The sequence below is a fragment of the Natrix helvetica genome (assembly GCF_964273705.1).
Source record: "Natrix helvetica genome assembly, chromosome: W".
Taxonomy (NCBI): Eukaryota; Metazoa; Chordata; class Lepidosauria; order Squamata; family Natricidae; genus Natrix; species Natrix helvetica.
Window position 1 is genome coordinate 84,963,909 of NC_138555.1, and position 24,523 is coordinate 84,988,431.

Consider the following 24,523-nt stretch of genomic DNA (forward strand, 5'->3'; position numbering starts at 1 on the left):
AGAGAGAAACAGGAAAGAGAGGAAAGAGAGAAATGAAAAGAAGGGAAAAGGGAAAAGGAAAGGAAAGGAGTAAAGAAGGAAAGAAAGAAGGGAGGAAAAGAGGAAAGAGAGAAAGAAAAAAAACATTGAGAAGCAGAAAGGGTAGGAAGGAAGGAAGGGCAAAAAGAAAGAGGAAGAGGAAAAGTAAGAGAAAAAAAGAGGAAAAAAGAAGGAAAAACAGAAAAAGAAAGAAGAGGGAAGGAGGAGTGAAGGAAAGTAAGAAAGGAGGGAAAGTGGAAAGGAAGAAGGAAAAAGAGAAGAAAAAAAACCAATCCTGCATGGTAGGTAGGGTGGACTGGACTTTCGAGGGTGGATTTGAACTCGGATCTTCCCAGCCCACAAGCCCCCCAAAACCCCCAAACCCGTCCATAGTTGCAATTCAACAGACCCAGCGTACAAACGGCATAACCTTGTCCCCAAGATTTTCGGGGTGCTTCCCCCAATCCCCCCCACCAATGCACTTCCACAGTGGGCAAAACTTCAGGGACCCCCTCCTGCTTCAGGCATCCGCTCCCAAGCCAGTCCCTTTCTCCCTCCCCCCCCGCCCAGATGCAAAATATTTGAAATTATCTCCACGCCCATCATCCCCTCCCTTAGGGCTTCCACCCAGCCCTCCACACCATTAAAATATCCCCCTCCTCACCTATTTACAATTCCTAACACAAAAAAGGAAATTGAAAGGAGACCTTTGAGGTCTAATCTTGGTCTCTTGACAAGAGCTATTTCCCTATCAGATTTTGGGTTTTGTGTGTGTGTGCAAAATCTGTTTTCCCTGGGGGGGGGAGGGCAACCTCTGGCCAGCCCCCTTACTGAGTATCTTGCAACCTGGACAGCTTTGAAGATGGATGGACTTCAACTCCCAGAATTCCACAGTTAGAAGATCACCTGTTTGTTAATTTAGCTTGAAGTGGGTTATTCTGTTCCACTTTGCGGAAGTCAAGATATATTACATCGGCTGTGCATTCCCACCGTTTATTAAGTTATCCCATCAAAAGATGTGATAACCGTAGTCTAACCACATTTGTTCTTGTCTTATTTTAAATCCATTATGTTGGGTTGTGAAGTCAGATCAAGGTTTTCTATAGTGCTTTTCAACTATAGCGGCTTGAAGATGAAAGGACTTTAATTCCCAGAATCTCCCCTGGTCAGCAGATCAGTTTCCCGTTTAATTCTCCTGCCCTCTATCCCACCACAAAGATGTTGGATAGCCATGTGTCTGAAAGGGTATAGGGTTTCCTGCCTAGGCAGGGGGTTGGACTAGAAGACCTCCAAGGTCCCTTCCAACTCTGCTATTGTATTGTATCGTATTGTATTATTGTAGTCTCACATTAGGCACGAAAGGCAGCTGGGTGATTTTGGATCAAGTGCCTCTCCTTTCAGCCAAACCCACCTCACAGGATTGTTGTTGTGGGGGGGGGGATAGGAATATAGGAATAATAGAAATATCTATCTATTTGCCTGTCTGCCTGACTGTTTATCTATTAATTTATCTATCTATCTGTCTTTCTGTCTGTCTGTCTGTCTACCTATCTTTTATATCTCTATTTATTCTACCTGTCTATATCTATCCTTATCTCCTTATCTGTCTGTCTCTATCTCTATATCTGTCTGTCTCTCTCCCTCTCTCCATCCATCTCCCTCTCTCTTATCTCTCTCTCTCCATCCATCCATCCATCTATCTCTATCTATCTCTAATTTCTCTCTCTCTCTCCATCCATTCATTAATCCATCCTCTCCCCCCCCCACTCTCTCTAATCTCTGTCTCTGTCTCCATCCATCCATCAATTTTTCTCTCTCTCTCATCTCTCTCTCTCTCCATCCATCCATTTCTCTCTCTCTCTCATCTCTCTCTCTCCATCCATCCATTCTCTCTCTCCCCATCCATCTATTCTCTCTCTCTGTCTCTCTCTTTCTTTCCATCCATCCATCCATCTCTCTCTCTCCATCCATTCATCCATTTCTCTCTCCCTCTCATCTCTCTCCATCCATCCATCCATTTCTCCCCCTCATCTGTCTGTCTCCATCCATCCATCCATCCATCCATCCATTTCTCTCTCTCATCTCTCTGCCTCTTTCTCCATCCATCCATCCATCCATCCATATCTCTCTCTCTCATCTCTTTCGCTGTCATCTCTCTCTCTCTCTCCATCCATCCATCCATCCATCCATATCTCTCTCTTTCTCATCTCTCTGTCTTTCTCCATCCATCCATCCATCCATTTCTCTCTCTCTCTCTCATCTCTCTCTCCATCATCCATCCATCCATCCATCCATCCATCCATCCATCCATTCCTCTCTCTCTCTCTCTCATCTCTCTGTCTCTCTCCATCCATCCATCCATCCATCCATTTCTCTCTCTCTCTCTCATCTCTCTCTCTCCATCATCCATCCATCCATCCATCCATCCATCCATCCATCCATCCATCCATCCATCCATCCATCCATTCCTCTCTCTCTCTCTCTCTCTCTCATCTCTCTGTCTCTCTCCTCCATCCATCCATCCATCTATTTCTCTCTCTCTTTCTCTTTCTCTCCATCCATCCATCCATCCATTTCTCTCTCTCTCTCTCTCTCTCTCTTTCTCAACCAGGTCAATCCTAGGAATGCAGCCCCAGGGCAAAAAAAAGGCTGCTGAATCGAGAGCCCCCCCCCTTCGTCCCCCCCCCCAGGCTCCAAGACCCCTGCAAGAAACCGGCTAGGAAGGGAGGGGGGGAGAGGGGGGAGGGGTGGCGGGTCGGCCCGGCTGAAGAGGCGCCCGATTCGCCCAGGGACGGAGGGGGCGGGGCCCGAGGGAGAGATAAAGCGGCGGCCGCTTCGCCCGGCGTCCTCTTTGCCTTCGGAGCATCCCTGCTCGCTCACCTGGCTCCCGCGGCTCACCTGGGACTTCCTTCCTCTTCCTCTTCTCCTCTTCGTTCCTTCGGTGGAAAAGCCCAGCCATGGCCGTGGAGAAAGAGAAGAAGAGCTGCGGGCAGGTGATGCACGAATGGAAGGAATTCATCTGGAATCCCCGCACCCATCAGTTCATGGGGCGCACCGGGAGCAGCTGGGGTGAGCTTCGCGGCGGAGTGGGGGGTGGGGGTGGGGTTCAGGAAGACCCAGAGCTGCCATTCTCCCCCTCCCATCCATTTGACACCCCCCCCCTATTCCAGCCACCTCCGGGAGGGGAGAATCTCCTGTCTGCCTCTTTAGTGTGGGGAGGGGGCTGAGCCGTCTCTAGTAGGGGGAGGGGGTTTAGCTGTGGTTTAGCGGAGGGGGGGCGGGTAGGGGGGTTTCAAGAAGACCCAGAGCTGCCTTTCTCCTCCCCCCCCCATTTAACACCAGCCACCTCCGAGGGGAGAATCTCCTGTCTGCCTCTTTAGTGTGGGGAGGGGGCTGAGCCGTCTCTAGTAGGGGGAGGGGGTTTAGCTGTGGTTTAGCTGAGTGGGGGGCGGGTAGGGGGGTTTCAAGAAGACCCAGAGTTGCCTTTCTCCCCCCCATCCATATAACCCCCCCCCAGCCCATCACATTTTACTCCCCCCTCCACCTCCGGGAGGAGAATCTCCTCTATGCTTCTTTAGTGGGGGGAGGAGTCTTAGCCGTGGGTTAGCGGGGGGGGGGGGTCAGGAAGACCCAGAGCTTTTCTCTGCCCCCCCCCCAGCCATCTCACCTCCCCCCAGCCCCCACCTCCGGGCGGAGACTCTCCTATCCGCGTCTCTGCGGGGGCGGTGGCTAAGCCGTCTCTAGGGGGGAGCGGGCTTTGGGGGGGGGTTCAGAAAGACCTAGATCTGCCTTTCTCCCCCCCCCATCCATCTAACCCCCCCCCCGTCCCCCACCTCTGGGCGGAGAATCTCCACTCTGCGTCTCTGGTGGGGGGAGGGGGCTTAGCCGTGGATTGGCGGAGTGGGGCGTGGGGGAGGTGTTCATGAAGACCCAGAGGTGCTTTTCTCTGGGAGGGGGCTAGGAAAAGCCGTCTGAAGCCGTCTCTCCTTTAAGGGGAGGGGGTCTTCAGAGCTGGAGGAAGCGAGGAAGGCTCCGTTTCAGGGCGATTGGGGGGGGGGGGGCTCCAAAACAGCACTTCCTTTTCCAGGGGTCTCCATTGGGGGAAGGGGGTGTCCTCATTCCCCCCCCCCTGTTTTAGACCCCTCCGCCTTCCTAAAGCAGGCACTTCTCCTCTTCTCCCCTCTCCCCTTTTCAAAGCGACCCTCCACCCATTTCGACCTGGGGCGGGGGGGGACGCAGGAGGGAGACCCCTCCTCCACCTCCCTCTGGCACCGATGAAGCCCAAAATCAGGGAGGGTCTCGCGTAGCCCCCATCCCCACCTGTCTTAGTCTCTTTTTTTTTTAACCTGTCGGCCGGATTTCTCCGGACGCGGGCTTGAGGCTGGGTCCTGTCTGGGAGGGGGGTGGCTGGGAATGCGAACTTTGCGATGTTCCCGACTTAATGACTTTTGGGTGGGGGGTCAGCAAGGGGGGGGGGTTTGGCAGACTTCAAAAGTCCGCGTATCTTTTTTTATCTTTTCCCAGCGCTTCTACCGCGATTGCTACAAAAACAGGCTCTTAAACCGCGGCTCCAGGGTACCGGGCGTTAAATGGGGAGGGGGGCGTCTATTTTTTTTAAACACCTTTTGGGGGGCGGTTGGGGGGGGCAACTGCAGGAAGGGGGAAAGCAAAGCCTTCGGTCAAGGCGGAACGAAGCCCCCTCCCCGAATTGCGCCTGTTATGGGTGGGTGTTTTAAAACGGGTGGGGGGGTGGCGCGGGTGGGGGGTCGTTTCAGCGGGGCATCTGACTGAGATTTGGCTATTTAAAAAAGGGTTTTTTTCATGAAAAGGATGGGAGAAATATTGAGATGGAGCGGCTTTAGATATTTGAGGAGGGGGCTTCCCGGTTGAAAGGAGCATTCGGGGATTTGGGGGGGGGCACAAAAGGAGGAAGGGGAGGATGCGTTTTTCTAAGCCCCGTTTTTTTGGAGGGTGGGTGGGGGGAGAACAGCTCCTTTCTCTGGCTCTCAAAGCCCCCCCCCTTCCCAGAAACAGCCCAGGGCCTATGGAGAGGGAGAGAGAGAGAGAAATAGGTCATTTCCTTTTGCTACAGGGTGGGTGGGCTTGAATGCCAGGCCCCCTCCCCCCCATGGCTGCCCAATCTGTCCAGTAGTTCCCTCCCAGCGCTGGAGTGGAGGGGGCCTTTCCCCCCCCCCCACCTCTCCCATAGACATCTTCCAAGATGCCCCCTCTGAATGTCTTGGCATTTTTTCACTTAAAAAGACTGCAAGTTGGCACTGGCTGGCATCTGGGTTGCCATCTCCAATTTGAATGGGGTGGGGGGGGGAAGCGGGAGGGGGAGAGATAGAAAGAGGGACACCTCCCTTATTCCCGAAATATATCCCTACGGTGCCAAAACTGCCAATCCATGCGTTCCCCCCCCCCAAAAAAAACTCTCTTCCCTTCTCCCTTCTCTAAAACTATTTTCTCATTTTGCCCAAATTAAAAATAAGAATAATTAAAAATTAAACTATAACTCTGGAAGGTTCTGCCTGGCTGTGGGATGAGTTCCTTGGGAGGGAAGGAAGGAGAGAAGGAAGGAAGGAAGGAAGGAAGGAAGGAAGGAAGGAAGGAAGGAAGGAAGGAAGGAAGGGGCCTTTGATCCAGGCAATAAATTTGGTATTATACTCGGGTGGGTTGGCTCCCCCCAAAACAATTTCAGCTGGGCTTGTAGAAAGAGAGAGGGGTGGGGGGTGTGTGAGGGGTGAGTTTGAAAGAAATGTGGGGAGGGGGGTGGAGAGAGCAGGATTTCCAGGCGGGGAGCAGGTCTCCTGTATGAAGGAGGGAGAATTCTCTTTTTTAAGGAATTGGCCTCTTTAAAAATGTCTCTTTATTTGCCTTTCTTTTTTTCTTTCCTTCCTTCCTTTTCTCTCTCTTTCCTTTCTTCCTTCTCTCTTTCTGCCTCTCCTTCCCTTTTTCTTTCTTTCTGCCTCACCCCTTCCTCCCTTCCTTACTTCTGTCTTTCTTTCTTTCATTCATTCATTCTTTCTGCCTCTCCTTCCTTCCATCCTTCTCCCACTTCTTCCTTCCTTCCTTTTCTCTCTCTTTCTGCCTCCTTCCTTTCTTCCCATTTTCTCTTTCTTTCTGCCTCACCTTCCCTCCTTCCCTCTTTCTCTTCCCTTTTTTCTTTTGGCTTCTTCTTCCTTCCTTTTTTCTTTCTGCCTCCCCTTCCTTCTTTCTGCCTCTTCTTCCTTCCTTCTCCCACTTCTTCCTTATTTCCTTCTTCTCCCTCTTTCTGCCTCCTTCCTTCCTTTCTATTTTTTCTTTCTTTCTGCCTCAAGCCCTCCTTCCTTCCCTCTTTCTATTCCCTTCCTTTCTCCCTTTCCTTCCTTCTTCCTTTTTTTCTCTTTTTCTCCCTCTCTTTCCTTCCTTTCTTCCCTCCTTCTTCTCTCTTTCTGCCTCCTTGCTTCCTATTTTCTCTTTCTTTCTGTCTCACCCCCTCCTTCCTTTTTTCTTTCTGCCTCTCCTTCCTTCTTTCCTTCCTTCTCCACCAATCTGCCCTCCTTTCTCCTCCCCTCTCTGCTAATTCCCCCCCCCACTTCGCCTTCCAACTCGATACAGCCAGTTCTTTCTTTGCAAAAAAAAAATTCTTGCAGTCTTCTTGTCAAGGTCTAAAAAAAAATACTGCATTATTCTTAGACTTTTCAACCCTTGGAAGGAGGGAGGGAGGGAGGGAGGTTGTCGGTCTCACAGCTCTTCCAATCCCCTTGAAAACTGGGTCTGCTTTTCCCAAGATCCCCCCCCCTCCTCTCTCTATGCCATCCCACCCACCCCCCAAATTATCTCTGGCTCGGTGTTTGATTCGCAAACAGGAAGACTAAACTGGGGACTTTGGTTGTGTGGATGCAGCTGATGTTTAAAAAAGGCTTGTGTTCCACTTGACCTTTGACCCCGGGTGGCTCTGGCGGGTGACTCTGGGTGAGCGTCCTCACGTGGGCATTATCGGTGGTTAGGTTGGGGTTATTTTTATGCTGGCCTCCTCCCGCTCTGCCCAGCCCTTGCAAAATGGGGCAGCAGTTTGCAAATATCCTGGATAAAAGATACCAAATGATATTCGCAATAAATACGGCGAATGGACTTATATTGGCCCTTAATATTGCAAATCACAGATACTTTGCCTAAAATATTGCAGATAAACTCATATCTGCAGTAAATATTACAAATAACAGATACCAATTAATATTTGCAATAAATATTGCCAGTGATGTTGGCAATGAATATTGCAAATCAAAAATACTTCTATTTGCCCAAAATTAGCAGGCAAACTCACGTCTGCAGTAAATATTACAAATAACAGCTACCAATTGATATTTGCAATAAATACTGCAAATGAACTTATATTGGCACTAAATATTGCAAATAAAGCCTACTTCTATTTGCCAGATATATTGCAGGTAAACTCACGTCTGCAGTAAATATTACAAATAACAGATATCAATTAATATTTTCAATAAATATTGTCAATCATGTTGGCAATAAATATTTCAAATCAAAGATATTTATATTTGCCAAAAATATTGCAGATAAACTCCTATCTGCAGTAAATATTACAAAGATACCAATTAATATTTGCAATAAACCCTGCAAATGAACATATTGGCCCTAAGTATTGCAAATCAAAGATACTTTCCCTAAAATATTGCAGGTAAACTCATACCTACAACAAATATTACAAATAACAGAGACCAATTAATATTTGCAATAAATATTGCCAATGATGTTTGCCATAAATATTGCAAATCATGCCTATATTTGCAAAATATATTGCAGGTAATCTCATAACTGCAACAAATATTGCAAATAAAACAGACCAATTAATATTTGCGCTAAATATTGCCAATCATGTTGGCCATTAATATTGCAAATCAAAGACACTTCTCTTTGCCAACAAATATTGCAGAAAAACCTACAGCTGCAATACATCGTATAATTAAAAGATACCAACGAAATTGCTCGTTTTGGGAAATTGTGTTTTATCTGAAGGCAGCCAGGCTCTGGCTTGGGATTGGGCCAAGCTCAATCTTTTGGGGCGGCGGGGAGATCTATTTTTGAAAAGGGGGGGCAGGATGAGCAGGATCTTTCCCCCCCTCATCTCTACAGGTAGTGCAGAAAGCTACTACCTGGAGAGATGAGGATGGAAGGAAGAATAAGGACGAAGAGAGGAAGAAAATAGGCTTTTTTCTATCCGCTTGGCAATGTTGGGGAAGGGGGGGGGGATTCTGTCTCCTGCTTCTGCAGAGAAAGACAGGGAGTTCGTGCAAGCTGGAAGGGGGGGGGGAAGCTGGTGCAGTGTTGGCCCATTTTTCTGCAGCTGGCAGAGAGACCTGCGAAGAAGAGGAGGAGGAGGAGGAGGAGGACTGGGCTTGGGGGAAGAACCTTTGAATAGAAGGGGGACTATTATTTATTTAGTTCTTTATTCAATGACTGTGGCCGTCCATCCCAAACGAGGGAAGGTAGGCGGCAAGGGAAATGAGAAACACGAGGGGTAGGAGGATGGCAGAATAACCGAGTGGGAAAGGGACCCTTGGAGGTCTTCTAGTCCAACCCCCGGCTCAAGCAGGAGACCCAACACCATTTCAGCCAGAACGGTTGTCCAGTCTCTTCTTAAAAGCCTCCAGTGATGAAGCTCCCACAACTTCTGAAGGCAAACCATTCCGCTGAATAACAGAGTTGGAAGGGACCTTAGAGGTCTTCTAGTCCAACCCCCTACTCAGGCAGGAGACCCTACACCATTTCAGCCAAATAGTTATTCAGTCTCTTCTTAAAAGCCTCCACTGAGGGAGCACCTACAACATCTGGAATCAAGACTTTCCACTGAATGATTGAAGAGTTGAGAGGGGCCTTGGAGGTCATCTAGTCCAACCCCCCCTGCTCAAGCAGGAAACCCTACACCCTTCCAGACAAATGACTGTCCTGTCTCTTCTTTAAAAGCCTCCAGTGATGGAGAAACCCACAATTTCTGGAAACAAGCCGTTCCACTAAAAGGGGAGCAGAGTTGGGAGGGGCCTTGGAGGTCATCTAGCCCAACCCCACCTTGCTCAAGCAGGAAACCCTATTTAAGCCAAACAATTGTCCAATCTTTTCTTCAAAACCTCCAGTGTTGCATGGCGTCCTTGCTGGTTTTGGGGGTGAAGATCTGGGGGGTGGGAGAAGAACGGGGACGTGGGATGTTGAGAAGGAAGGAAGGAAGGGTCTTCCTCCCCCCACCCCCCCAATTTGGCTCAGCCACATGGCCTTGCAAAGCCAAGACTGATGGGCTTAAGACCCCCTGTCTAACATCTTCCTTTAAAAGTGTCTCTTTCAGCTTAAAATTGCACTTTGCTCGCTCTCGGAAAAACAAAGATTTCTCGGGGAAGGGGGTGGTGGTTTTGACACCTTGGCGGAAAGGTGGGTCAGGGGATTGGGTACTATTTAACCCCCAGGAGGTTAAAGTTCACCGGAAGAAGCCGGCCCGAGCTTATCCCAGGTTTATTCTGTGTCCTGCTGGAGGCGAGATTAGTGAGGATTATGGTGGAGAGACAATCATGACACAATCGAAATGTATCACCGATGCGTCATCATCGCTTTTGCAAGACGTAGCACGGCTCTTTTTTAACGAGCGGTTAGGTTGTCCCAGATTAAATGTCCAGTTGTGCAATTTGGGCTTTGTTAGGTAGTCACGGATGCTTTCGGAGGGCGGAGTTGCTTGGGCCTGGTTGCGTCCTCTTGGCCTCAATCTTCCCTTCTGTAAAATGGGAACACTGCAATGTCCTAATTACGGGGATTGGATCCATGGCATGGAAAGGTTCTCTGTTCTGACCCAGATTTTGGAATCCCTTCCTCATATTAGACAATTCCGTGGTTGTTGTTGTTGTTTTCCTCCTTTTGGAGGGTTTGCAAAGAAGGGGGGAGGAGGAGGAGGGAGAAGCTTGTAAGGAATAAGCAAGCCAGGTGTAAACCTTGGGTTAATGCTTAGAAAGAAGGGAGGGGAAGAGAAGAGAAAGAAAAAGTAAGAAAGAGAGAGAGAGAAAGGAAGAGAAAAAAGAGAGAAAGAAGAAAGAAAGAAAGAAAGAAAGAAAGAAAGAAAGAAAGAAAGAAAGAAAGAAAGAAAGAAAGAAAGAAGACGGTCATTTATCTGAAATATTATAGGTTCTCCAGGGGGGCTGGACTAGAAGACCTCCAAGGTCCTATTCTATTCTACTATACTATTCTGTTCTGTTCTATTCTATTGTATTGTATTTTCCATTCCATTATTCTATTCTATTACTATTCTATTCTGAAAGAGAGAGAGAAAGAGAGACAGAGGGAAGGAAAAAAGAAAGAAGCAAGGAAGGGAAGGAAGAAAGAGGAAGAAAGAAGGAAGGAAGGGAAGGGAGAAGGAAAGAGAGAGAGAGAGAGAGAGAGAGAGAAAGAGAAAGAGAAAGAAAGAAAGAGACAGTCACTTATCTAAAATGTTATAGATTCTCCTGCCTGAGCAGGGGGCTGGACTAGAAGACCTGCAAGGTCCCTTTCTATTCGAAAGAAAGAAAGAGAAAGAGAGAAAGAAATAAAAAAGAAAAAGAAGAGAAAGAAGTAAGGAAGGGAAGGAAGGAAGAGAAAAGAAAGAGAGAAAGAAGGAAAGAAACTTGTTTTAAGCGAAGAAAGATATAAAACCGAAGATACACAACCCCTAAATCAAATGTGCAGGTTTCAGGGAATTACGAGGCATATTTTGTTTTAAAAAAAGAAGCCGTCAGACAATCAATTAAATGCTCTAATGAACCTTTACGAGGATGGTTTCTTTTTTCTTTTTTTTGGTCCTCTTCTCCATTTTAAAGCTTGTCTCCTCCCCTGAAGATGGATGGGGCTGATTTAATGGAGGGCTTTTAAAATTCTGCTCTGATTTAACCTACATTTTTCCAACAGGCTTTCAGGCCATTTCTTTTCATTTTTTTTCTTTTCTTTTTTCCACGATTTTCTTTTTTCTTTTTTTTTCTTTTGCAGGTCAGAGTTTGATTAAAATTTAAATCAAGGCCCAGACAAATTGCCCTTTATTCTGTTGGTTTAGCAGAAGGAGAAAAAACACTGCAGGGGGAAAAACTGCATTAGGAAGCAGATAGATAGATAGATAGATAGATAGATGATAGATAGATAGATAGATAGATAGATAGATAGATAGATAGATAGATAGATAGATAGATAGATGATAGATAGATAGATAGATAGATGATAGATAGATAGATAGATAGATAGATAGATAGATGATAGATAAAGATATAGATTAGATAGATAGATAGATAGATAGATAGATAGATAGATAGATATAGATAGATAGCTAGAGATAGATAGATAGATAGATAGATAGATGATAGATAAAGATATAGATATAGATAGATAGATAGATAGATAGATAGATAGATAGAGATAGATAGAGATAGATAGATAGATAGATAGATAGATAGATAGATAGATAGATGATAGATAGATAAAGATAGAGATAGATAGATAGATAGATAGATAGAGATAGATAGAGAGAGATAGATAGATAGAGATAGAGATAGATAGATAGATACATAGATAGATATAGATAGATAGATAGATAGATAGAGATAGATAGAGATAGATAGATAGAGATAGATAGAGATAGATAGATAGAGATAGATAGATAGATAGATAAAGATAGATAGAGATAGATAGAGATAGATAGATAGATAGAGATAGATGATAGATAGATAGATAGATAGATAATAGAAGAGAAGATAGATGATAGACAGAGAAAGATAGATAAAGATAGATAGATAGATAGATATAGATAGATAGATAGATAGATAGATAGATAATAGAAGAGAAGATAGACAATAGGAAGAGAGAAAGATAGATAGATAGATAATATATATATAATTATATATTCTATTCATATATAAAATATATAAATGAATTTTAGAACCCAATGCAAAATCTAAATGTTTGGAAGGAAATAGAGGCGCCCCAGATTTCTCTTGCTAAGTGAAATAGTTGTTAAGTGAATTTTGCCCCATTTTACAACCTTTCTTGCCACTGTTGTTAAGTGAATCACGGCAGCTCTATTGTGCTTTGTGACTTCCTGACCAGATTCACTTAACAACCATGTGACTAACTTAAATGGCCGCAGTGATTCGCTTAACAACGGTGGCAGGAAAGATTGTAAAATGAGGCAAGACTCACTTGAGCAAGTGTTTCGCTTAGCAAAGTAAACATTGGGCTCAATTGCGGTTGTAACTTGAGGACTGCCAGTCTCGCAACTTGGGAGGAGAATGAAGGGATCCTTTACTCATTGGAGCAACTTGTGAGAATGTGGCCTTTGGGACTGTAGATGGATGGATAGATCCCTTTATACAGCTAGTCCTCGACTTACAATGATTCACTTAGTGACCGTTCAGCATTTACAAAGCCCTGCAAAAAACGACTTATGGCCATTTCCCACACTTACGATTGTCGAAGCCTCCCCCCGTGATCAAAATTCAGCTATTGGTAACCAACTCATATTTATGATGGTCGCAGCATCCTGGGGAAGTCATGTGATCCCCCTTTTGCAACCTTCTGGCGAGCGACATCATTAAGGGAAGCCGGATTCACTTAACCGTCTCGCTAACGGAACCGCCGCCGCTATTCGCTTAACTGCGGTGGCAAGAAAACAGGGCAAGAGACTCTCGTAACAAAAGTCTCGCTTAACGACTGAGATGGGGGGCTGAGTTTTTCGGTCGTAAGTCGAGGACAGCCTGTAGGCTTTGGGAAGGGGGGAAGACTCAGAATCCCCAGGCGAGCGGCCATTCGTTGGTTGCTACAGTTCTCCGATCACCATTTGAGGGGGAAACGAGAAGTTGATTGCTAACGGTTCGCATCGGTTTGGACGAACCGGTTGTGAAATGTTGGCCTGAGTCACAAAACTGGCAGCGCCTCCAAACCGGCTTCCCAGTTACCGTTTCTGTTGCACATTTTTTTTGTCCTTTTTAAATGGAATGCGCATGGAGCTTTTTGGGGGGAGGAAGAGGAGGTTTAATTTAACCCGTCGCGACAATGAATCTCATATGAAGGGTCTCCTTCTTTGCGCGAGATGGATGTAGTTCTGCCGGGGCCCACTCTCATACTCGGAGGGGGTCTCCAGGAGAGAGGGTGGGTGCCCTGTCTTTTTGGGGAGGGGGAGCTTTAGGGGGGTGCCACATCCAGAATTGCCAACCGAGGGGCTGACTGGGGGATTCTGGACATTGCAGAGTCTGTGCATCTATAGGTTCTGAAGAGGGGCCTAGAGGGGTGATGTAAATCAAGAATTATTTCCCTTTCTTTTTCTTTTTTTCTTTTCTTTCGCTCTGTTTCTTTCTCTCTTTCTCTTTTTTCTTCTTTCGTTTTCTCTTGCTTGCTTTCTGCCTCTGATTTCTCTCTTTCTCTTTTTGTTACTCTGCCTTTCTTTCCTTTCTTTTTTCTATCTTTCTCTCTTTCTCTTTTCTCTTGTTTTCTGTCTCTCGTCTTTCTCTTGCTTTCTCTCGCTGTCTTTCTGTCACTGCTTTCTTTCCCCATCTCTCTTTCCCTCTCTCTCTTTTCCTTTCTTTCTCCTTTTTCCTTCTTTCACTTTCTCTTGCTTTCTTTCTGCCTGTCACCTCTTTCTCTTCTCACTTTCTTTCTGCCTCTTCGTTTCTCTCTCTTTCTCTTTTTCTCTCTCTGCCTCTCTTCTTTCTCTCTTTCACTCCTCTTTCCTTATCTCTTTCTTTCTTCTTTCTTTCTTTCTTTCTTTCTTTCTTTCTTTCTGCATGTCTCCTCTTTCTCCTTCTCACTTTCTTTCTGTCTTTGATTTTTCTCTTTCTCTCTCTTTGCTTCTTTCTCTTTCTCGCTCTTCCTCTTTTCTTTCTTTCATTGTCTTACATTCTTTCTTCTGCCTGTCACCTCTCTCTCCTATTTTTTCTTCCTCCTACACACCCACCACAGTGCCAATTTGGATACCCCTTCCCCACATAGGTCCCTCAATTCAGCTTTTTTGGGGGGGGTTCCCCTTGCTCTTTTTAATCCCCCCCCCCGAAGAAGACCCCGCTACTGCTGCTGGGCACTCTTCCCACCCTCCAAAGACCTTGGGCTAAGCTGGAGGTGATGAAGTGGGGAAGCTCTCAGGTTTCCTGTCTGCCATCATCTAATTAAATTGGCACAGTGCCTCGGGGTTGAGCCAGGGCACGCCAGGGGAGGGGGGGGCTGGGAGCCCTGGCAGAGGCAGGTAGAGAAGGATGGCAGGGGGTGTGGTCTCTGCAAGGTTGGGCATCCTTGAGGGAGGGGCCTCACCTGTAGATATGAAACCCCCAGAGAAATCCAAGGGGCGGATTTGAGAAGAGAAAAAAATTGATCTTGCTGTACAGTGGGCCAGTTTTTGTCAAACTTGGATAACCTTGGAAGATGGCTGGACTTCCGCTCCCAGAATTCCCCAGCCACCAAGAGAGAAAGAGAGGGGGGGGGACTAAAAGAAAAGAATACAATAAAATGAAATTCTTGGAGTTGAACTCCTCCACTTCAAGTTGGAAAGAGAAAGAAAGGAAGGAAAGAGGAAAAAAGAAAGGAAGGAAGAAAAAGAGAAAGACAGAAAGAAGACAGGCAGAAAGAAAGAAAGAAAGAAAGAAAGAAAGAAAGAAAGAAAAAGAGGAGGGAGGGGGAGGGAAAGGAAAGAAGGATGAAAAAGAAAGGAAAGGAAGAAAGGAAGGAAAGGAATGAAGGAAAGAAAAAGGAAGGAATGAAGGAAAGGAAGGAATGAAAGAAATGCAGAGAGAAAGGAAAGAAAGACAAAGGAAGGAAAAGCAGGATGGGAAGGAAGGAAAGAAAGAAAAGAAAGAATGAAATAGAAGTCCATCCATCGTCAAGCTGAAAAACTGGTGTGTGGCTATTTCAATGCTTAAATCTGTGCCAAGAATAAGAATAACAACATGGAGGAGGAGGGGGGGGGTCCTTAAACACGTCACTAACCTGCCCCTCCCCCTCGTGTCTCCCCCTCCCCAGCCCTCATCCTGCTCTTCTACTTGGTCTTCTACGGCTTCCTGACCGCCCTCTTCACCCTCACCATGTGGGTTATGCTCCAGACCGTGGACCCCTTCATCCCCAAGTATCAGGACCGCCTCTCCGTCCCAGGTGAGTCTCAGCCCGGGGTGGGGGGAGAGAAATGGGCCCCCTTTCCCGTCAACTCCCTTCCGGTCTAGCCCACGCCTTCGGGAACCCCTGGTTAGGAGTTTGGCGCTCTGTAACCAGAGGTGGGTTTCACATGTGGATCTTGCCGGGGGAAGGAGCCTCAACTAAGGCTGCTGTTTGCTTATATTTTATTATTTTAGATTAGTTTCTATTTTCTTTTCTGTTTTTAATTTTCTATTTTCTATTTTATGTTATATTGTATCTTTTATTTAATGTGTTTTTTTTATTTTATACACCGCCTATTTTATCCTTTGCTTTATACTCTATGAAATCTTTTATCTTTTATTTTACACTTGGTATTGTCTTTTTTATTTTAATTTTCTGTTTTATTCTTTTTTAGTTTAATTTTCTGTTTTATTCTTTTTTAGTTTAATTTTCTGTTTTATACAATACAATACAATACAATAGTAGAGTTGGAAGGGACCTTGGAGGTCTTCTAGTCCAACCCCCTTATTCTTTTTTAGTTTAATTTTCTGCTTTATTCTTTTTTATTTTCCTTTAACCTTTGGCCTTGTCTTTTATCTTTCATTTTTAAAAAAATGTACATTACATCTTGCATTTTATCTTTTTTTCCCCCCATTTCATTTCTTATTACGTATATTTTACATGGTCGTTTACCTTTTAGTTTTCATTATCTGAGTTTAACCGTTTTTTTCCTTTGGAATGATTTTGCTCTGGTTTTTTCATTTTTCATTATTTGGTTTTCTTTTTTTCCCTTTGAATTATTTTGCTTTCTCCTTTTTTAATTTTTATTATTTAGTTTTCTTTTTTTCCCTTTGAATTATTTTGCTTTCTCCTTTTTAAATTTTTATTATTTAGTTTTCTTTTTTTTTTTCTTTTGAATTATTTTTCTTTCTCCTTTTTTAATTTTTATTATTTAGTTTTCTTTTTTTCCTTTGAATTATTTTGCTTTCTCCTTTTTTAAGTTTTATTATTTAGTTTTCTTTCTTTTGAATTATTTTGCTTTCTCCTTTTTTAAGTTTTATTATTTAGTTTTCTTTCTTTTTTTTGCTTTTGAATGATTTTGCTTTGTCCTTCTTTAAGTTTTTGAATGATTTCGTGTCATTTGTTTGAATTGAATTGGATTTTGTGATTATTTTTCTCCTCCTTTCCTGGCAGGCATGATGATCCGTCCCAAGACAGAAGCTCTGGAAATCACCTACAACTTAAGTGAAACGGAGTCGTGGGACGGCTATGTCAAAATGCTCAATACCTTTTTGGAAGGTCAGTGAGGGAATAGAATAGAATAACAGAGCTGGAAGGGACCTTGGAGGTCTTCTAGTCCAGCCCCCTGCTCTAGCAGGAGACTCCGTACCATCCCAGATAAATAGGTGTCCAATCTCTTCTTAAAAGCCTCCAGTGTTAGAGCATTCACAACTTCTAGTGGCAAGCTGTTCCACTGCTTAATTGTTCTCACTGTTAGGAAATTCCTCCTTAATTCCAGGTTGCTCCTGGATTAGTTTCCATCCGTTGCTTCTTAGCCTTCGGTTGCTTTGGACCAGTGTTTCTCAAACTTGGCGACTTTAAGTCCTGTGGACTTCAACTCCCAGAATCCCCCAGCCAGCATAGCTGGCTGGGGAATTCTGGGAGTTGAAGTCCACAGGACTTAAAGTCGCCAAGTTTGAGAAACACTGCTTTGGACAATAGGCAAACCCCCCCTCCTATTGGAAGACAGCTCTCATGTGTGTCCCCCCGCCTTCATATGGGCAGAATTTCTGCGCCTATATGGAAGCAAAGGGAATGGGAAAAAGAGGAGGAAAGTAGAGGAGAGGGAAGAGAAGAGAAGGAAGGAAGAAAGAGGGGAAGGATGGATGGAAGAAGAAACAGGGAAGTAGAGAAGAGGGAGGAGAAGAGAAGGAAGAAAGAGGGAAAAGGGAGAAAGAAGGGACGGATGGATGGAAGAAGAAACAGGAGGGAAGTAGAGAAGAGGGAAAGAAAGTGAAGGAAGGAAGGAGAAAAGGAGGGAAGGAGAGAAGAAGGGGAGCAAGTGAAGGGAGGGAGGGAGAAGAAGGAAAACAGAAAAATAGAGAAGGAGAAAAAAGGGGAGCAAGTGAAGGGAGGGAAGGAGGAAGGGAGAGAGAGAGGAAGGAAGGAGAAAAAGGAGGGAAGGAGAGAAGAGGGGGAGCAAGTGAAAGGGGAGGGAAGGAAGGTGAAAAAGGGGAGAAGATGGGGAGGAAGGGAAGGGAGGAAGGAAGGAGAAAAAGGGAAGGAGATAAGATGGGGAGCAAGGGAAGGGAGGGAGGAAGGAAAAAGGAGGAAAGGAGAGAAGAGGGGAGCAAGTGAAAGGAGGAGAAGAAAGGAAAAAGGAGGGAAGGAGAGAACAGGGGAGCAAGTGAAAAGAGGAGAAGGAAGGAAAGAAAAACTGTCAACCTCTCCGAGAAACCAGCTGAGTCTTCTTCTCACCAAATTTTCACTCCTCCCTTTGCAGCCTACAACGACTCCCGACAAGTAGCCATGAACGAATTCTGCCAGCCCGGCCGTTACAATGAGCAACCCGACAATGGGGTGTTGAACTACCCCAAGAGGGCCTGCCAGTTCAACCGGACGATGTTGAGGGACTGTTCGGGACTGAACGACTCGACTTACGGCTACCAGGAAGGACGGCCTTGTATCCTGGTCAAAATGAACCGGGTGGGTTGCCGGAGAATGGGGGGGGGGGGTCTCCCTTGAAGGGAGTGAGGGGGCAGACGAAGAAGCCATTGAGGTTGAGAGGGGGGCTTGCAAAGGGACTTCTTGAAATGGCTTGCTTGCTACCTGGCCGATTCAGCTAGTCCTCGATTTACGACCAAAATGGAGCCCCAGATTTATGTTGCTAAGCATTGTGGACTGCCTGCGGCCAGTGGAGCTGGCAGCCGAGTCGGACAGCGAGGAGGTTGGGGAGGAAGATGGGCCAGTCCTGGAGTCTGGGGGAGGCTCGGACGAAGGCTCTGCGTCATAGGCAGAGAGGGGGCCAGATGGAGCGAATGCGGTCGACGTAATGTAACTTGACTGCGGGAAAATGGAAAAAAATAAATAATCAGCATAATAAAAGATGGGGTAGATGACACAACAAAGGAATAGAGAAATGATCTGCCGGCTGGGGGATGGTGGGAGTTGTAGTCCACCCATCTTCCATCCGCGGAGTTGTCGTAAACAGCTTTTCTTCCTTGCGTTTGTAGATCATCAACTTCTACGCAGGGGCCAACCAGCCCATGAACATTTCCTGCATGGCCAAGGTAAGGAGACCCTCGCCCACTCCCCCTCCCCACTTTGTTTGTCTTCTCCTCCATCTGTTGTTGGCTTGTTCTTTGGTGTTCACACATTTTATCTACCCACTCTGTCTGCGCGCCTCTCCTGGTCTGTTTCGGAAACCCCCCTATTCTCTGCTGACAGAGACTGAAGTCCCTGCGGGAGGTAAGGGCGCCGCTCGAAGATCCGATGGCGCATTTGGGGCTTCCACACCCTTCGCTGCGTAGTTGGGCTAGTCGTCGCTTTTAGGACGTAAACGATAAGATTGTGCTTTGCTTCAGGAGGCAGCCATGGAGCAAAGGGCCCAATAAAGGAGAACGTTACTCTGATGACGTCCGCTGGTTGGGTCATCAAACGCCTGCAAGAAAACCACCAAGCTCATAGTGTAGAAAGGACTCCTCAGTCCTGCACAAACATCTCTACCTCCTCCTCGTTCTCTCTTCCTCTTCCTCCTCCTCTCTCCTCCTCCGCAAACGAAACAGCATTCTAGAACCGATGACGTTCCCTAGTTGGGTCACAAAACGCGTCCAAGAAAACAGCTCAGAGAGAACCAAGGACCCCTCAGTCCTCCTCCTTCTCCTCCTCCTCCTCCTCTTCCTCCTCCTCCTCCTCCTTCTCCTCTTCCTCCTCCTCCTCCACCACCACCTCTTCTTCCTCCTCCTTCTCCTCTTCCTCCTTCTCCCCCTCTTCCTCCTTCACCTCCTCTTCCTCTTCCTCCTCCTCCTCTTCCTCCTCCTCCTCCTCCACCACCACCTCTTCTTCCTCCTCCTCCTCCTCTTCCTCCTTCTCCCCCTCTTCCTCCTCCTCCTTCCTCCTCCTCCTCTTCCTCCTTCACCTCTTCCTCCTTCACCTCCTCTTCCTCTTCTTCCTCCTCCTCTTCTTCCTCCTCCTCCTCCTTATCTTCCTCCTCCTCCTCTCCTTCTTTCTCCTGTTCCTCCACTCCCTTCTAGAACTGATGACGTTCCCTAGTCGAGTCACAAAACATCTGCAAGGAAAACCACCCAGATGAGAGAGGCCCCAGGGCCCCTCGCGTTCAGTCCCTCTCCTAGTTCTTTGCCCCGTTACGATCTTTGCCCTCCTTCTTCTTCTCCCTTGGATTCGCTTCACCTCCCATGCTCCTCGCTGAACGACTGCAGGTTTTCACTTAACAACGGGGGCCAGAAAGGTCATGAAACGGGGCAAAACTCACTGTCTCGCTCATCAGCAGAAATTTGCGGTCGTACGCCGAGGACTTACCTGGATTCCGGTGTCCGTTCATTGCAGGAAAATCAAACCCCTGATTCCGAGGACTTCAGAAAAACTGGTTCTTGACACCCCCTCCCTTGAAAAAGAAATGGTGTAGCATCCCCTGCTTGGGCAGGGGGTTGGACTAGATGACCCGTAAGGTCCCTTCCAACTCTGTTAATCTGAATTTGAAATAGGGGTGAATCCTGCACAATCTCTTTGGCTGCCTTCTAAAGTGGACCTTCCAGCTTCTGTGCCTGCTTCCTTTGGGTGGTGGGAACAGGAATTCTGCTTGCCACCCGTCCCGTCCCCAGCCACGAATTTCCCACGGCTTCCAATGCCCGCATGAGCCACCTCCCCCCAGATTAGAATCTCCATCTTTGGCTTAAACTTTGCAAAAGTTTCATTGGTGGTATTCAGCCCGGTTGGGCCAGCTGGTAGTGGTCCTATTTAGCCACATTTTCTAAGCCGCACACGCGAGCAAAGCCATTTGGGGGCGCGGCGAACCGGCACTAAAATTATTTGAAACCCACCTCTGAAAATTTCCCCTCCCACCCCGCCTAACAAACTTTGCAGGGGAGCGACCCGCCATAAATCAGACCTTATTCCTTTCTCTTTCTTCATTAACCCGTTCATTTGTTTTACTAACTCATCTGTCCATCCGCCCGTCCATCATTGCTCTCGTCCGTCCCTTCTTCCTCTGCGTTTGCATGTTTGCGTCCTGTCTGTCCTTCTTTCGCCGTTTCCCCGCCGTCAGAGGAAAGAAAGCCGCCACGAAGACGAAATCATTGTAAGAGTCCAGGAGGGAGGGGGAGGCGGCAGGGGGCTTCATTTGGGGTGGGGGGGGGGCGTTGTGGGAAAATGTAGGGTTTAATGGGCGGGGGACCAGAGTCTAAAACACGCAAGCCACCAAGAAGGGGAGAAGTTGGTTTGTTTGGGTGACACCTGTGCATTGAAGGCGTCGTAAATAAAAATAATGGAAGATTCTTTCTTTTCACGGGGTTTATTTTGGCTGGGGAGGGGGGCAAAACTCAGGGGCTTCTCTTTTGACACCCCCTTTTCCCCTTCCCAGAAAGAGGACGACATGCAGAAGCTGGGGGAGTTGGCCATGTTTCCTGCCGATGGGAACATCGATCTCATGTACTTCCCGTATTATGGAAAGAAAGTTCAAGTGAGTATTGAATTCTTCCCCCGCGAGGTGCATGCTGGGAAATTCCCAGGGTTTTGGGTTCCGTGGGATGCTCCCCGCCAGGGATGGGTTACTGCTGGTTCGGGGGGAAGATTACTGCAAAATCCCCGTTCCCCCCCGATCATCTGGGACTCGGGAGGCAGAGAATCGATGGGGGCGAGGCCAGCCAGAGGTGGTATTTGCCAGTTCTCCGAACTACTCAAATTTTCCGCTAACGGTTCTTCAGAATTGGTCAGAACCGTCTGAATCCCATCTCTGGTTGTATTCACTTACTTTCCCTACCGGTTCGCAAATGTGACTCTGTCCAGGCATGTGCTTGGACTTCTGCACATCCACTTTGATCGTGCGCGCGGCTTGAAAACATGCCTTAATAGGATGGGATAGAGCTGGGGGCGGGTGGATTTTCACTACCAGTTCGAGCGGACCGGTGCAAACCGGATGAATACGATCCCTGGATGTTTGTCCTAACTTTTTCTCCCTTTGTCTTCAGATGGTTGAAAATGTTATTTTTTGTCTTTCTCAATTTCTTTTTTTTTTTAAATCCCCCCCTCCTCCCCAAAATCAGGTCAACTACACCCAGCCCGTGGTGGCCATCAAATTCCTCAACCTGACCTTCAACCATGACCACAATGTGGAGTGTAAGATGAACGCCGTCAACATCGCCACCAACGACGAGCGAGACAAATTCGCCGGCCGGGTAGCTTTCAAAATCCGCATCAACAAAGACTGAAGCTGACAATGTGCCCCCCCCACCATTCCATCCCACCCCTCTTCCTCCTCCCATCTCTTGGACGCCCCAAACAGATCCTTCCCAGTGGCTCTTTGCAACCCCTAAACACAGAGGTTACAACAACGACCAAGTCCGAAGCTGAGGGAAAACGGGGGCGGGGGGAGAAGGAGGATGGAGGGATTTTTGGGGCTCCCCTTTTGGCCGATAATGTTCACCTCTGCCTCTCTCTAACCTTGGCTGTTAGACAATCCCGCCTTTCTCGTTGACCCAAGAATGAAGAGTTTGCTCCCACCTTATCTTCTCATAGCGCTCCCCCCCCGTCCCCCAATATCTGGTGACAACCCCCCCCCTTGATCGATTCTAACATCTGCACGGGGTTTTGCAAGGGGGACGCACAGAGCTTTTGGCCTCTCTCCTGCAGCCCCACCCCCTGTCTTCCCCTGGAGATGTTTCCTAATATAATAATAAATGTATATAGATATTTTTTTATATATATATAAAAGTATATATTAAACATTTTAAGGTACCACGGAATCAAGGTATTTTCCTGCTACAATATGCATGGATCCGGGGCCGACAGAGGGCAGCCAGGATCAATGGTTAGCACCCGCTGGGAACACCTGCCCTCCCCCCTCCCAAAGCTTGTGGCCGTCTTGACAGAGAAGGCAGCTGGGGATTGATGGGGACGGCCCCATTGATTTCAGGAGGGCTACACTTCCTGCCCACTTTACGTAGTCCTGGTGCTTCTCAGCCATGGCATGCTGAAGATGGGTGGACTTCAACTCCCATAATTCCCTGACCAGCTGTGCTACAAGGGTTATTTTTTCACTTTGTGCTGAAGTCAAGGTATATGACATCTACCGCATTCCCTCCATCTATTAAAAAAGTTATATGACAGCTACCGCATTCCCTCCATCTATTTAAAAAGTTATATTACATCTACTGCATTCCCTCCATCTATTTAAAAAGTTATATTACATCTACCACATTCCCTCCATCTATTAAAAAAGTTATATGACATCTACTGTATTCCCATCCTCTATTAAAAAAGTTATATGACATCTACTGCATTCCCATCCTCTATTAAAAACTTATATTACATCTACCGCATTCCCTCCATCTATTTAAACAGTCATATGACATCTACCGCATTCCCTCCATCTATTTAAAAAGTTATATTACATCTACCGCATTCCCTCCATCTATTTAAAAAGTCATATGACATCTACCACATTCCCTCCATCTATTTAAAAAGTCATATGACATCTACCACATTCCCTCCATCTATTTAAAAAGTTATATTACACTTACTGCATTCCCACCATCTACATTGGGAATGCATTAGATGTCTTATCGGCACATCAAAGTTACCTAATTGGATGGGAAATTCCAGGAGCTGTAATCTACCCATCTTCAAGGCAGAACAAGAAGCAATGGGTGGAAACTAATCAAGAAGAGAAGCAACTTAGAACTGAGGAGAAACTTCCTGACAGTGAGAACAATTCATCAGTGGAACAGAAATTACCTCCAGAAGTTGTGAATGCCCCAACACTGGAAGTCTTGAAGAAGATGTTGGATAGCCATCTGTCTGGAACGGTATAGGGTTTCCTGCCTAGGCAGGGGGTTGGACTAGAAGACCTTCAAGGTCCCTTCCAACTCTGCTATTGTATTGTAAGGTGCCAAAGGTTGAGAAACGCCGTACTGGGCGAAGGTGCAAAATAATGCTGATTTTGCACGAGGCTAGTCCTCAGGAACAAAAAAAAAATGCCTAGGAAGCTGGCTTGGCCTCCCCAAATCCTACACTGGGCTATGAGTGCAATCCCATAAATGCAGCGGCTTTTGGGCATGGGGGCTGTTGTACGACGGCCCTGGCGTGTGGTCCTCTTGCAAAATTTAATTGCCACGGCATCGGCGAATGCGGTTTGTTGACTTTAATTTCTAATCCTGGATTCCTGCTCTCCCGTTCTTTTCTCCTGTCCTAGGACCGACAGAAAAATGTCTTCTGTTCATTAGTGTACAGTTGTTTTAATCTGTTGTGATAGTGGCACCTTGCACTAAAATAATCTAAGGGAAATCCCGGTTTCCACCATAACCACAGGGGGAAAAATTGCTGACCGAACTAATGACGATCTCTTTTTAGCCAACATTAATTAATGGTTGGAGATGTTTGCGACATCGGTTGTCTGTATCCTTGTTTGGCGGAAAAACAAAACAAAAAACCACCACATATTTTAATCAAAAAGGAATATGGGTTGTTGTTTTTTTAAAACTTTCTTTGCGTTTTATTTTACACACGGTACTATTAAAATTTTCTCCCCTTATACAGTTTTAAAGATGCACATTTGAAGAACACGTATGTATGAATGGCACTCATAACTTTAAAAACTCCTCCGCTTTTTAACTTTCTTGATTATTATTATTATTTTTTTGGTCTTGGTTTTTATTTGCAGAATTATTTAATTGCCTGTATCAGATTTACTGTGAAAGAAGAGAAATAAAACTTTAAAAAAAAAAAGCAACCTCCGAATGTCCTTTTTTTAATAGCAAAATGTGTAGAGAGGTGGAATTTCAGCTTTCATGAAAAAAAAACCAGAATATATATTAATAATCTTGTTAATGTTATTAATTGTGTAGTTAAGATTGGCCTCTCCTCTCCCCTTCTCTCCCTCAGGCTGGCCCCATTGATCCTCATCCCAACCCGCAGACCAGATGAGTCACACGCTGGCCGCACCCATGCCCAAGTGGCAGTTGGAACAGTTCTTTTCCGGTGGGGAGGGGGAGTAGAACATCTAACTCCTTAGCATCAGAGCGTGTTAATAATAATATAAGAAATACTAATGCTCTGATGGTCATTTTGAAAAATCCTTTCTAAGCAAGCACCTGGAAGCTAAGATAATAAAATATAGAATAGAATAGATAATAAAACATAGAATAGAATAGAT

At 46.1% G+C, this 24,523-nt stretch overlaps 1 protein-coding gene across 2 annotated transcripts; it reads left to right on the top strand.

The window, feature by feature from the left end:
* Positions 1–2,878: 2,878 nt before the first annotated feature.
* LOC309400341 (sodium/potassium-transporting ATPase subunit beta-2-like) lies at positions 2,879–23,842 on the top strand. 2 transcript variants are annotated; one of them, XR_014176641.1, is made up of 8 exons: positions 2,879–3,087; positions 15,025–15,153; positions 16,330–16,434; positions 17,639–17,841; positions 18,369–18,425; positions 20,735–20,833; positions 21,417–22,631; positions 22,837–23,842. XR_014176641.1 is itself a non-coding variant. In XM_081968771.1 (7 exons), the coding sequence occupies exons 1-7, from the start codon at positions 2,976–2,978 to the stop codon at positions 21,579–21,581; spliced, it is 870 nt and encodes a 289-aa protein (XP_081824897.1). In that variant the 5' UTR covers positions 2,879–2,975; the 3' UTR covers positions 21,582–23,842. The 2 variants fall into 2 exon arrangements, 1 of the variants encoding a protein (XP_081824897.1); XM_081968771.1 differs by having other exon boundaries at positions 21,417–23,842.
* Positions 23,843–24,523: the final 681 nt, after the last annotated feature.